General features: G+C 43.8%; 1 protein-coding gene across 1 annotated transcript in view; it reads left to right on the top strand.

The window, feature by feature from the left end:
• mia (MIA SH3 domain containing) overlaps window positions 1-9,286 on the top strand; it is a 28,026-nt gene extending 18,740 nt beyond the window's left edge. Inside the window, exons 2-4 of the mRNA XM_064982483.1 lie at window positions 5,751-5,884; window positions 8,115-8,225; window positions 9,020-9,286. Of these exons, the coding sequence (XP_064838555.1) occupies window positions 5,751-5,884; window positions 8,115-8,225; window positions 9,020-9,043 (269 nt within the window). The 3' untranslated portion in view covers window positions 9,044-9,286. The remainder of the gene's footprint in view (window positions 1-5,750; window positions 5,885-8,114; window positions 8,226-9,019) is intronic.
• Window positions 9,287-13,958: the final 4,672 nt, after the last annotated feature.

Below are 13,958 nucleotides of genomic sequence, written 5' to 3'. Positions count from 1 at the left end.
ACAGACAATATTTTGACAGTTTTGGTGGGTTAACTGCCTCATTCAGGGGCAGAATGACAGATTTTCACCTTGTCAGCTCGGGGGATCCAATCTTGCACCATTACAGTTAACTAGTCCGTTGTGCGTCAAGCATTGCGCTGTTTATGACTTCAAGCCTATCAACTCCCGAGATGAGGCTGGTGTAACCGATGTGAAATGGCTAGCTAGTTAGCACGCGCTAACTAGAGGGACGGAAGCAAAACTGTTTCACTGGCAATACTAAAATGCCTATAAGAACATCCAATAATCAAAGGTTAATGAAATACAAATGGTATAGAGGGAAATAGTCCTATAATAACTACAACCTAAAACTTCATACCTGGGAATATTGAACACTCGTGTTAAAAGGAACCACCAGCTTTCATATGTTCTCATGTTCTGAGCAAGGAACTGAAACGTTAGCTTTCTTACATAGCACATATTGCACTTTTACTTTCTTCTCCAACACTTTGTTTTTGCATTATTTAAACCAAATTGAAAATGTTTCATTATTTACTTGAGGCTAAATTGATTTTAATTGATGTATTATATTAAGTTAAAATAAATGTTCATTCAGTAACAACAACAAAAAAATTGTCCGATTAATCGGTATCGGCTTTTTTGGTCCTCCAATAATCGGTATCGGCGTTGAAAAATCATAATCGGTCAACCTCTAATTCTGCACTCAGACGAGAGTGCTCTGAAATTGGAGTAGATAGCCAGAGCGAACTTACCAGCAACGTCTATCAGCAGTTCTCGCAGTGACATTCTATTGAAATGGTTACTTGCAGAGTGGAGTCTTTTGTTAAAACGTGACCCATAACCCATAATTAAACAATGAACCATAATCCCAACTCGTGACGTTACTACCCTGCATGAATCTGCAGGTAGCTAACCAACCAGGTTTAATGTTAGCTAGCTAATATTAGGCTATGACAAGCCAAGCAAATGGCTCTGAGATACGAATAATACACGTAACATTAGCTAGAGTGCCAGCCAGTTAATATTAGCTAGCTAGTTAACAGTACACATTAACTTGAAATGAAAATGACTTTCTTTCAAAATTAGAAATGTGTAATATCTGAAAATGTAGCAAGCTGTACACATCATGGATGGACGCCTCTCCCTGTCACGGATGCCATGGTTGCACTTAGTTTGAAGATGTAATCGGGATACAGGGATTTTCTCCATCCCCTTAGCTTTCATACTCTAATTCCACTGATTTCAAAACTCTGTCCTCCAGAAAGTGGAAAACAACACTTATGCACTTCTACTACGTGATACTTTTAAAAAAAAGCATCGTTACACAGGACCAGCTCAAATAGACAGAAGCGTGCTATATGGCAGACCAATTCCGAACTCATCTCTCGGCATGTCCAGCCCACTCATAATCTCAGCCAATTTATTTATTTTAATTGTATTTAACCTTTATTTATTTAACTAGGCATGTCAATTAAAAACAAATTCTTACTTGCAATGATGGCCTACCAAAAGGCCTCTTGTGGGGACAGGGGCTGGGATTAAACATAAAAATAAATAGCAAATATATAAATATAGGACAAAACACACATCACGACAAGAGACAACACTACATAAAGAGAGACCTAAGACAACAACATAGAAGGCAGCAACACATGACAACAAGGCATGTAAGCAACACAACATGAAGCGGCACAGCATGGTAGCAGCACAAAACATGGCACAAAACATTATTGGGCACAGACAATAGCACAAAGCGCAAGAAGGAAGAGACAACAATACATCACGCAAAGCATCCTTAACTGTCAGTAACACAGAAGCCAATCCGGCTGTGCGCATGCGCCATCGTACATACATTTATTTTGTCCCCTACACCAAACGCGATCACGACACGCGGGTTAAAATATCAAAACAAACTCGTAACCAATTACATGAATTTGGGGACAGGTCAAAAAGCATTAAACATTTATGGCAATTTAACTAGTTAACTTGCACTTTAGTTTTTGTTCTGGGATATTAACATTAGGTTGTTATTTTACCTGAAATGTACAAGGTCCTCTACTCCGACAATTAATCCACGCATAAAACGGTCAACCGAATCGTTTCTTGTCATCTCTCCTCCTTCCAGGCTTTTTCATCTTTGAACTGATATCGTGATTGGCATCTAAACATTCATAGTATTACCACGACAACCGGCAGTTCATCATTCAATCACCCATGTGGGTATAACCAATGAGGAGATCGCACTTGGGTACCTGCTTCTATAAACCAATGAGGAAATGGGAGAGGCAGGACTTGCAGCGCAATCTGCGTCAGTAATAGTAAGGACTTCTATTTTAGCCTTTGGCAACGCAGACGCTCGTTGACACGTTGAGGCACACGCGACGCAAGCTGTGTGGTCAGCCTGTAAGAGTGTCCATGATTGAGTCTTTGAATGAAGAGATGGAGGCAAAACTGTCCAGTTTGAGTGTTTGTTGCAGCTTGTTCCAGTCACGAGCTGCAGTGAACTGAAAAGATGAGCAAACCAGGGATGTGTTTGCTTTGGGGACCTTGAACAGAATGTGACTGGCAGAAAGGGTGTTGTATGTGGAGGATGAGGGCTGCAGTAGATATCTCAGATAGGGAGGAGTGAGGCCTAAAAGTGTTTTAAAAATAAGCATCAACCAGTGGGTATTGCAACGGGTATACAGAGATGACCAGTTTACAGAATAGTATAAATTGCAGTGATGTGGCCCTATGAGGAGCATTGGTGGCAAATCTGATGGCTGAATGGTAAAGAACATCTAGCCAATCATGGCTAGCGGGATGGTTGCCCCCATTTTCTGTCACTAAACCAACTAGGCTCGTAATTAAACAATTGTATTTGTATGTACAGATGGCATGCAAGTCTATTATTAAGGGACATTTACGTTTTCACTTTCCAGAAAACACATTTAGATTTTTTTTAAGTACTTTCAAATGGTTCTCCTGTGAAGTAGTGACACCTAGTTTCCTGAAAAGAGTCCCCCCAAAAATATGAGGGCACTGGTGCTCACAAATTAAAATGCCAGGTCTCACAGCAAAATATTTAAGCATATGTTCACACTGTATATCCCTGACTGGCTAGACAATATATCCTTTACTACAGCTAATAATGCTAATATTATAATAACATTATAATTATAAGAAATAATTTATTAATAATATTATATTACTAATATCTAAATCCACGTGAAATTACAACCTTAGCTAGATGAGTTATGAAATGAGTAAATTAAAATAGTTTGCTAACTAACTAGCTTTCTGTCTTTGGATTGCTTGAAAGTTGTCACATTCAAAAAGCTCAGCGGCTTGCTCAGCGGCTTGATAACTAACTTGACCGTGCAGTCCGTTCCGACTATAAAACCCATGTTTAGGTTATTCAAACCTGATCTGTCTTTGACGACAACTAGTTAGATCAGGTCTTTGAATTAACAATGGTGAAGTCGTTTTCTCATCAATATTTTGGATTAGTGCTGATGAATGGTGGCACTGCTTCTGCCTTGTCTCAAATAGCTAGACGGTAGACTGTACATGACATGGTGACACTGCTTCTGCCTTGTCTCAGCTAGCTAGACGGTAGACTGTACATGACATGGTGACACTGCTTCTGCCTTGTTTTAAGCTAGCTCGGTGGTTGCCCATACATCACATTATGAAAGTTCCACTTTTTATTTTAGCTAGCTGAAGTACCTCAAATAAATTACAGTGATGCAAATAATTTGTCTCTTCGATATTAGCTGCTATTAGTATTAGTTAGCAGCCAATGTCATGCCTTTTTTCATGCCTTTTTACACGAGACACCTGCATGCATGCACTTGTTGTAGCCAGTTGAAATTGACATTTCACCAACTTTTTAATTTAATTTTTAATTTCATCTTTATTTAACCAGGTAGGCTAGTTGAGAACAAGTTCTAATTTATTACTATGACCTGGCCAAGAAAAAGCAAAGCAGTTCGACACATACAACAACACAGAGTTACATGAAATAAACAAACATACAGTCATTAATACAGTAGAAAAAGTCTATATACAGTGAGTGCAAATGAGGTAAGATAAGGGAGGTAAGGCAATAAATAGGCAAGTAGAGATGTGCAAGTAGAGATACTGGGGTGCAAAGGAGCAAGATAAATAAATAAATAAATACAGTACGGGGATGAGGTAGTTGGATGGGCTATTTACAGATGGACTATGTACTATGTGCAGTGATCTGTGAGCTGCTCTGACAGCTGGTGCTTAAAGCTAGTGAGGGAGATATGAGTCTCCAGCTTCAGTGATTTTTGCAGTTCGTTCCAGTTATTGGCAGCAGAGAACTGGAAGGAAAGGCGGCCAAAGTAGTAATTGGCTTTGGGGGTGACCAGTGAGATATACCTGCTGGAGTACGTGCTACGGGTGGGTGCTGCTATGGTGACCAGTGAGTTGAGATAAGGTGGGGCTTGACCTAGCAAAGACTTGTCGATGACCTGGAGCCAGTGGGTTTGGCGACGAGTATGAAGCGAGGGCCAGCCAACGAGAGCATACAGGTCGCAGTGGTGGGTAGTATATGGTGCTTTGGTGACAAAACGAATGGCACTGTGATAGACTGCATCCAATTTGTTGAGTAGAGTGTTGGAGGCTATTTTGTAAATTACATCGCCCAAGTCGAGGATCGGTAGGATAGTCAGTTTTACGAGGGTATGTTTGGCAGCATGAGTGAAGGATGCTTTGTTGCGAAATAGGAAGCCAATTCTATATTTAATTTTGGATTTGAGATGCTTAATGTGAGTCTGGAAGGAGAGTTTAGTCTAGCCAGACACCTAGGTATTTGTAGTTGTCCACATATTCTAAGTCAGAACCGTCCAGAGTAGTGATGCTGGATGTGCGGGCAGGTGCGGGCAGGTGCGGGCAGCGATCGGTTGAAGAGCATGCATTTAGTTTTCCTTGTATTTAAGAGCAGTTGGAGGCCACTGAAGGAAAGTTCTATGGCAATGAAACTCGTAAGGAGTTTAGTTAACACAGTGTCCAAAGAAGGGCCAGAAGTATACAGAATGGTGTTGTCTGCGTAGTGGTGGATCAGAGAATCACGACGGAGGAAGTCTGTTATAGCCTCCTCCTGCGGTTACATCGAATTGACCAGTCGTGATGGATTAGTAGTTCCGTGTTGCAAAGGGGTCCTGCACAATTGGCAAAATAGGTATATTGGCCCAAGAAATTGGCCGATGGACCTATTCAGCTAACAGTCCGATATGCTCTAGACAGCTAGCAGATGGGCATTCAGGGGACGCCGCAACGTAGGATCTTGGCTTGGTATCTTGAAATAAGTGGTAAAAGTGATTTATTTGTTAAATATTTGACTTCATGGCTCACACAACAGAAGTCAGGGATTAACTTGATTATAGATAGAATACATGATTATATGAAAATATTATATTTTAAACCATTTAAAGCAGTACTAAAATCTATGAATTTCAATGAGAGATTCCCTTTTCTGTACCCTTTGTGTACGGGACCGAAGCTGTTGCCGGGGATGCAAGGCCTGAGCACGTTGGAAAGTTAAAACCTGTGTTCCTCCATACTGTCCATACTGGCTATATAAATAAATTTGATTTGATTTGTTACTATAGTAAGTTAATATAATACTAACATAACTGTGCTTCTTCAACAACTACAGTCATATACTGATTGTACTACCTGTGTGTGTGTGTGTGTGTGTGTGTGTGTGTGTGTGTGTGTGTGTGTGTGTGTGTGTGTGTTAGACCCCATCCTGATAGCGCGTGCCTTAGAGGACTACTACCCTGGAGACTGCCGCTTCATCTCTCTGCGTCAGGGTCAGGTGGTCTATGTCTACGCCTTGCTGAAGGACCGAGGAAACATGTTCTGGGCTGGCAGCGTAAGGATCTGAGTGTGTGTGGGGGGGGGGGGGGAGCAGCATGTGTGTGTGGTGTGCAAGTGTTGGTGCTTCTTTCCCATCCCGGATCCGGGAGAATTGTCATCAACTGACACTAAGTAGCATAACACAACGGACAAAACATCTTCCTAGAAAACACAGCTTAGCCTTTTGTTAATCACCCTGTCATCTCAGATTTTGAAAATATGTTTTACAGCCAAAGCAAGACAAGCATTTGTGTAAGTCTATCGATAGCCTAGCATAGCATTATGCCTAGCTAGCAGCAGGCAATCTGGTCACGAAAATCAGAAAAGCAATCAAATTAAATCGTTTACCTTTGATGAGCTTCGGATGTTTTCACTCACGAGACTCCCAGTTAGATAGTAAATGTTCCTTTTTTCCAGAAAAATTATTTTTGTAGGCGAAATAGCTCCGTTAGTTCTTCACAAATTAGCTCCATAATATCGACAAACATGTCAAACGTTGTTTATAATCAATCCATCAATCCTCAAGGTGTTTTTCAAATATCTATTCGATAATACACTGCTCAAAAAAATAAAGGGAACACTAAAATAACACATCCTAGATCTGAATGAATGAAATATTCTTATTAAATACTTTTTCCTTTACATAGTTGAATGTGCTGACAACAAAATCACACAAAAATGATCAATGGAAATCAAATTTATCAACCCATGGAGGTCTGGATTTGGAGTCACACTCAAAATTAAAGTGGAAAACCACACTACAGGCTGATCCAACTTTGATGTAATGTCCTTAAAACAAGTCAAAATTAGGCTCAGTAGTGTGTGCCTCCACGTGCCTGTATGACCTCCCTACAACGCCTGGGCATGCTCCTGATGAGGTGGCGGATGGTCTCCCGAGGGATCTCCTCCCAGACCTGGACAAAAGCATCCTCCAACTCCTGGACAGTCTGTGGTGCAACGTGGAGTTGGTGGATGGAGCGAGACATGATGTCCCAGATGTGCTCAATTGGATTCAGGTCTGGGGAACGGGCGGGCCAGTCCATAGCATCAATGCCTTCCTCTTGCAGGAACTGCTGACACACTCCAGCCACATGAGGTCTAGCATTGTCTTGCATTAGGAGGAACCCAGGGCCATCCGCACCAGCATATGGTCTCACAAGGGGTCTGAGGATCTCATCTCAGTACCTAATGGCAGTCAGGCTACCTCTGGCGAGCACATGGAGGCCCCCCAAAGAAATGCCACCCCACACCATGACTGACCCACCGCCAAACCGGTCATGCTGGAGGATGTTGCAGGCAGCAGAACGTTCTCCACGGCGTCTCCAGACTCTGTCACGTCTGTCACATGTGCTCAGTGTGAACCTGCTTTCATCTGTGAAGAGCACAGGGCGCCAGTGGCGAATTTTCCAATCTTGGTGTTCTCTGGCAAATGCCAAACGTCCTGCACGGTGTTGGGCTGTAAGCACAACCCCCACCTGTGGACTTCGGACCCTCATACCACCCTCATGGAGTCTGTTTCTCACCGTTTGAGCAGACACATGCACATTTGTGGCCTGCTGGAGGTCATTTTGCAGGGCTCTGGCAGTGCTCCACCTGCTCCTCCTTGCACAAATGCGGAGGTAGCGGTCCTGCTGCTGGGTTGTTGCCCTCCTACGGCCTCCTTCACATCTCCTGATGTACTGACCTGTCTCCTGGTAGCGCCTCCATGCTCTGGACACTACGCTGACAGACACAGCAAACCTTCTTGCCACAGCTCGCATTGATGTCCCATCCTGGATGAGCTGCACTACCTGAGCCACTTGTGTGGGTTGTAGACTCCGTCTCATGCTACCACTAGAGTGAAAGCACCGCCAGCATTCAAAAGTGACCAAAACATCAGCCAGGAAGCATAGGAACTGAGAAGTGGTCTGTGGTCACCACCTGCAGAACCACTCCTTTATTGGGGGTGTCTTGCTAATTGCCTATAATTTCCACCTGTTGTCTATTCCATTTGCACAACAGCATGTGACATTTATTGTCAATCAGTGTTGCTTCCTAAGTGGACAGTTTGATTTCACAGAAGTGTGATTGACTTGGAGTTACATTGTGTTGTTTAAGTGTTCCTTTTATTTTTTTGAGCAGTGTAGTAGTATTCATATAAAGTAGTATATATTTATTATAGTATTTATATATAGTAGTACATAGTAATATTTATTTTGTTTGTATGGTCTTCTATCTGTGTGTGCGTGCACGTGTGTGTTTACCAGGTCCAGGGGTCGTACTACGGGGAACAGGAGGCAAGACTGGGACATTTTCCCAGCAGCGTCGTCGAGGAGACACACGCTCTCATGCCAGCTACCAACGAGGTCATGACTGATGTAGGTGGACACACGAACACTCACACAAACAAATACACAAACACGCACACGCACACACACACATAATTAATAATTTTTCCGCAAAATCAATTGATATAGAATATTAGGCATCTCTCCTCCCTCTCTTCTCCCCTCTGCTCCTTTCCTCCTCTTCTCCTCTCTTCCTCTTCTCCTCTCCTCCGCTCCTCCTCTTCTCAGACACAGCAAACCTTCTTGCCACAGCTCGCTCCCATCCAGCTGCACTACCTGCACTACTCTCTTCTTCTCCTCCTCCTTCTCTCCACTCAGCCCTCTTCTCCTCCTCTCTTCTTCTCTCCTCCTCTCTGGTCCTCTCCTCTTCTCCTCCTCTCTTCTTCTCTCCTCCTTCTCTCCACTCCTCTCCTCCTCCTCTCTTCTTCTCTCCTCCTCCTCTCTGGTCCTCTCCCCTCCTCTCTTCTTCTCTCCTCCTTCTCTCCACTCCTCTTCTCCTCCTCTCTTCTTCTCTCCTCCTCTCTGGTCCTCTCCTCTTCTCCTCCTCTCTTCTTCTCTCCTCCTCCTCTCCACTCCTCTCCTCCTCCTCTCTTCTTCTCTCCTCCTCCTCTCTGGTCCTCTCCTCTTCTCCTCCTCTCTTCTTCTCTCCTCCTCCTCTCCTCTCCACTCCTCTCCTCTTCTCCTCCTCTCCACTCCTCTCCTCCTCCTCTCTTCTTCTCTCCTCCTCCTCTCTGGTCCTCTCCTCTTCTCCTCCTCTCTTCTTCTCTCCTCCTCCTCTCCACTCCTCTCCTCCTCTTCTCTCCCTTTCTTTTCCTCTTATCCAGAATTGGGACTTTTACTGTAACTGAAGCCTGAAGTGTCCTGATTCTTTGTCTCCCGGCTGGCGCACTGCAACATGAGGACAACCCAGACATCATCAAACCAGTATCTCTATTTACAAGCTATGATGAAAACACGTTAAAGTTTAATAATTTTTCTTTATTACAACCATGCATATACAGTATATTCTTTAGAATAAACCTTCCTCTCAGCTGTTTAATGTTATCTCTGTGGCTTTAATCTGAAAGAATAAAGATACTATGCTGCTCTGATCACTGCTGTCTCTTCTGGTGTCTGGCCTTCATTATCACTGCTGTCTCTTCTGGTGTCTAGCCTACATTATCACTGCTGTCTCTTCTGGTGTCTAGCCTTCATTATCACTGCTGTCTCTTCTCGTGTCTGGCCTTTATTATCACTGCTGTCTCTTCTGGTATCTGGCCTTCATTATCACTGCTGTCTCTTCTGGTGTCTGGCCTTCATTATCACTGCTGTCTCTTCTGGTGTCTGGCCTTCATTATCACTGCTGTCTCTTCTGGTGTCTGGCCTTCATTATCACTGCTGTCTCTTCTGGTGTCTGGCCTTCATTATCACTGCTGTCTCTTCTGGTGTCTAGCCTTCATTGTCACTGCTGTCTTTTCTGGTGTCTAGTCTTCATTATCACTGCTGTCTCTTCTGGTGTCTGGCCTTCATTACCACTGCTGTCTCTTCTGGTATCTGGCCTTCATTATCACTGCTGTCTCTTCTGGTGTCTGGCTTTCATTATTACTGCTGTAATAATTACTGCTGGCCCAGATGGCATCACCAGCCGCGCCCTCAGAGCATGCGCAGACCAGCTGGCTGGTGTGTTTACGGACATATTCAATCAAGCCTTATCCCAGTCTGCTGTTCCCACGTGCTTCAAGAGGGCCACCATTGTTCCTGTTCCCAAGAAAGCTAAGGTAACTGAGCTAAACGACTACCGCCCCGTAGCACTCACTTCCGTCATCATGAAGTACTTTGAGAGACTAGTCAAGGACCATATCACCTCCACCCTACTTGACACCCTAGACCCTCCAATTTGCTTACCGCCCCAATAGGTCCACAGACAACGCAATTGCAACCACACTGCACACTGCCCTAACCCATCTGGACAAGCGGAATAGCTATGTGAGAATGCTGTTCATCGACTACAGCTCAGCATTTAACACCATAGTACCCTCCACACTCGTTATCAAGCTCAAGGATAGGGGGTGCTCCCCCTGCTGTTTCCTGAAGTTCACGATCATCTCCTTTGTTTAGTTGACGTTGAGTGATAGGTTATTTTCCTGGCATCACACTCCCAGAGCCCTCAACTCCTCCCTGTAGGCTCACTAATCAAGCCTACTACTGTTGTGTCATCTGCAAACTTGATGATTGAGTTGGAGGCATGCTTGGCCATGCAGTCATGGGTGAACAGGGAGTACATGAAGAGGCTGAGCACGCACCCTTATGGAGCCCGTGTTGAGGATCAGTGAAGTGGAGGTGTTGATTCCTACCTTCACCACCTGGGGGCGGCCCAGGTCTTTGAACTTAGTGATGAGCTTGGAGGGTACTATGGTGTTGAATGCTGAGCTATAGTCAATGAACAGCATTCTTATATAAGTATTACTCTTTTCCAGATGGGTTAGGGCAGTGTAGTGTGCTGGCGATTGCGGATCTATTGGGGCGGTAAGCAAATTGAAGTGGGTCTAGGTTGCAGGTAAGGTAGAGGTGATATGATCCTTGACTAGTCTCTCAAAGCATTTCATGATGACAGAAGTGAGTGCTATGGGGCGATAGTCATTTAGTTAAGTTACCTTGTCCTTTCTTGGCTACAGGAACAATGGTAGCCATCTTGAAGCATGTGGGGACAGCAGACTGGGATAGTGAGAGATTGAATATATCCGTAAACACATCAGCCAGCTGGTCTGCGCATGCTCTGAGGACATAACTTGGGATGCCGTCTGGGACTGCAACCTTGCGAGGGTTTAACGCTTAGGTGTCTTAAGAACGTCGGCCACAGAGAAGGAGAGCCCACAGTCCTTGGTAGCGGGCCGTGTATATACTGTATAACTTTTGGGGGTTCCATACATGAAGCAAGCAATATAATCCTTTTTGTTTCTATAAGGAATCTTGTTGTTGTGGTGATATGCTTCCACCTATTGGCTGAGCTGAAACTGCAGTTTAGAATCAAATGTGGCTTCTGAGTCAAAACATAATAATTCCTGTCAGAGACGATAGAGGAAGTGAGGCATCCCACTCCCTCATTTTTTCTGGTAGGGGCGGGGCCACTCTAGCCTGCTTATCACCTGCTTATCAACCCCGCCCCGTGGAGAGGGTTCCCCAAAGACGGTAGAGAAATGAGACATCTCAATGGCAATTTTTTTCTGGGCTAGCGGGGAGGGACTAGGGGACAATCTCAATTGCATACTCCTCGCGTCCTCACTCCTCCCACCTCAAGGAGATTGGGATGAAGAGAGGATAGGAGAAGAAGGGAGAGGAGACGATAATGTTGTGATCCTCCTGTACTGGCTGGTGTCCTTGGCTGAGTCACTGCAGAGGAGAGAGACGAATCAGCGCTCTCCCTCACTCTCTTCTCTCCTGAGCAGTCTGCAGTGCTCCAGCCCAGACTGCAGCTATAAAAAAATAAGCATATAACGTCACCACCACTACTATCACAGCTCTACCACTGAGATTCACAATCAGTTCCACACCACAGAACACGGTCCAGAGACGAGAAAAAAAGGAGCCTGTCGAGCACGGGACGGGATGTTTGGGTTCCAGAGGACACAACAACAGTTCAGGTATGTTCCTTGCCTCTCCTGTCTTAGACCAGGGTTTCCCAAACTCTGTCCTGTGAAACCCTGTTTTGGACAGTGCAGAACTGGTGTCGAGTGTGGAATGTGCTAAAAGGAACTAGAGAGGACAGGCATGATGCTAGATGGCCATGCTAGAGAGAACAAATACTTTATGCTAGTAGGAAATGCTAAATCAGGAGAGAGATACAGGCTAGTTTAACTAAAGCAGTTAAATGCTGAATCAGGAGAGAGACAGGCTAGTTTAGCTAAAGCAGTTAAATTCTAAATCAGAAGAGATTTAGTTTAATTAAAGCAGTTAAAGGCTAAATCTCGAGAAGAGGGACACAGGGTGTGTGAGAGAGGAGGAGGGAGTGAGAGAGAGGAGGAGGGAGTGAGAGAGAGGGGGAGGAAGACAGGGTGTGTGCTGTACAATATTCTAGTATTGTATCAATAATTTATTGCTGACTGCTGTTTCACGCTGGTAGGGTGTGTGTGTGGCATTTGGGGACAGGGCTCTAAACTGCGACCATTCTGGTTGCACATGCTTCTAAACATTTTGCTGTGCAACCTGGACGTTTCATTTGGGAGCACAAGTGTGCTTAGATAAAAACAGAGTAACTGTTTCAATGATTATGCTTTGCTGTATCTCTGCCTCCGAGTGCCATCGACAGAAAAAGCGTTGCAGATTTGTGACTGCCATGGTTTCACCATTACTAAGGAGAAAGCTGATTGTTTTTATCAAAAACCATTCAAACATATAATGCTATGTTTTTATCTTCCTATCGCGCATTGGCGGGCCACATGTTTGTCTTCATAAACCATGTCGCGGGCCGTTCTAAAACTAATCGTGGGCCGCCAACCATTTGTTTGCACTTTGTTCAGTTAGCTTGCAAGCAAGACTTTACCAGTGTATCCAAACATTTGGCGGCTCAGAAAGAATGTTAAAGGGATATCTTGTTCAGGAGATCAATGATCTTAGCAATGAATGAATGATCTCTTGCATGTTGTGACTCACAAATTATTTTATAATTTCAATGACCGGTATTTGTATCAGTCTTTCTATAAACTAGGGTACCAGTGAGGATTTCCTACACTGTTGATAATTATCTGCCAATTCTTTTTCATGTCCTTACCTTTAAGATATAAGGAGGATCATAGCTATATTCAATCAAATTCACAAGTGTATTTAAAACCTGTGTTTAACCCTTTATCATGGTTGGTGTCTTGACAGATTTGTTGAAAATCGTGTGACATAAAACATGACTTTTCTGTCCTTGCATTAAGGTCAGCCTGTATACCAATGACTGCAAATCATGATCCACAATACACTCCTTTTCAAGTACTCTAATGACGCAGCCACCCTGTCCCTAGTTAGCTAACAATACACACCTTTTCAAGTACTCTAATGACGCAGCCATCCTGTCCCTAGTTAGCTAACAATACACTCCTTTTCAAGTACTCTAATGCCGCAGCCATCCTGTCCCTAGTTAGCTAACAATACACTCCTTTTCAAGTACTCTAATGACGCAGCCATCCTGTCCCTAGTTAGCTAACAATACACTCCTTTTCAAGTACTCTAATGATGCAGCCATCCTGTCCGCAGTTAGCTAACAATACACTCCTTTTCAAGTGCTCTAATGACGCAGCCATCCTGTCCCTAGTTAGCTAACAAAAGACTCCTTTTCAAGTACTCTAATGACGCAGCCATCCTGTCCCTAGTTAGCTAACAATAGACTCCTTTTCAAGTACTCTAATGACGCAGCCATCCTGTCCCTAGTTAGCTAACAATACACTCCTTTCCAAGTACTCTAATGACGCAGCCATCCTGTCCCTAGTTAGCTAACAATACACAAAATTAGAAAACGTGTAATGTACCTTCCAGCAATATCAATAATCCATCATGAAAACATCTACAGTCCTATTGATCTGATTGCTTACTGATTTGATTGGTTAATAATAATATCATTTCAAATCCCTCATTGTGTCCCAAATGTGTTTAGACACGGTGACCATTTACGGTGACGGTGTTGCAATAACTACCTGGATCTCAAAGCCTCAGAAACAAAAGAAATAACAAACAACTTCCAGGAAAAAAATATAAACTGTGACTGCCCTATCCTCATCAATGGAGAGGCCATTGAAATGGTTC

Source organism: Oncorhynchus masou, chromosome 12 (genome assembly GCF_036934945.1).
Source record: "Oncorhynchus masou masou isolate Uvic2021 chromosome 12, UVic_Omas_1.1, whole genome shotgun sequence".
NCBI lineage: Eukaryota > Metazoa > Chordata > Actinopteri > Salmoniformes > Salmonidae > Oncorhynchus > Oncorhynchus masou.
This window is presented reverse-complemented; position numbering and strand designations above follow the sequence as displayed.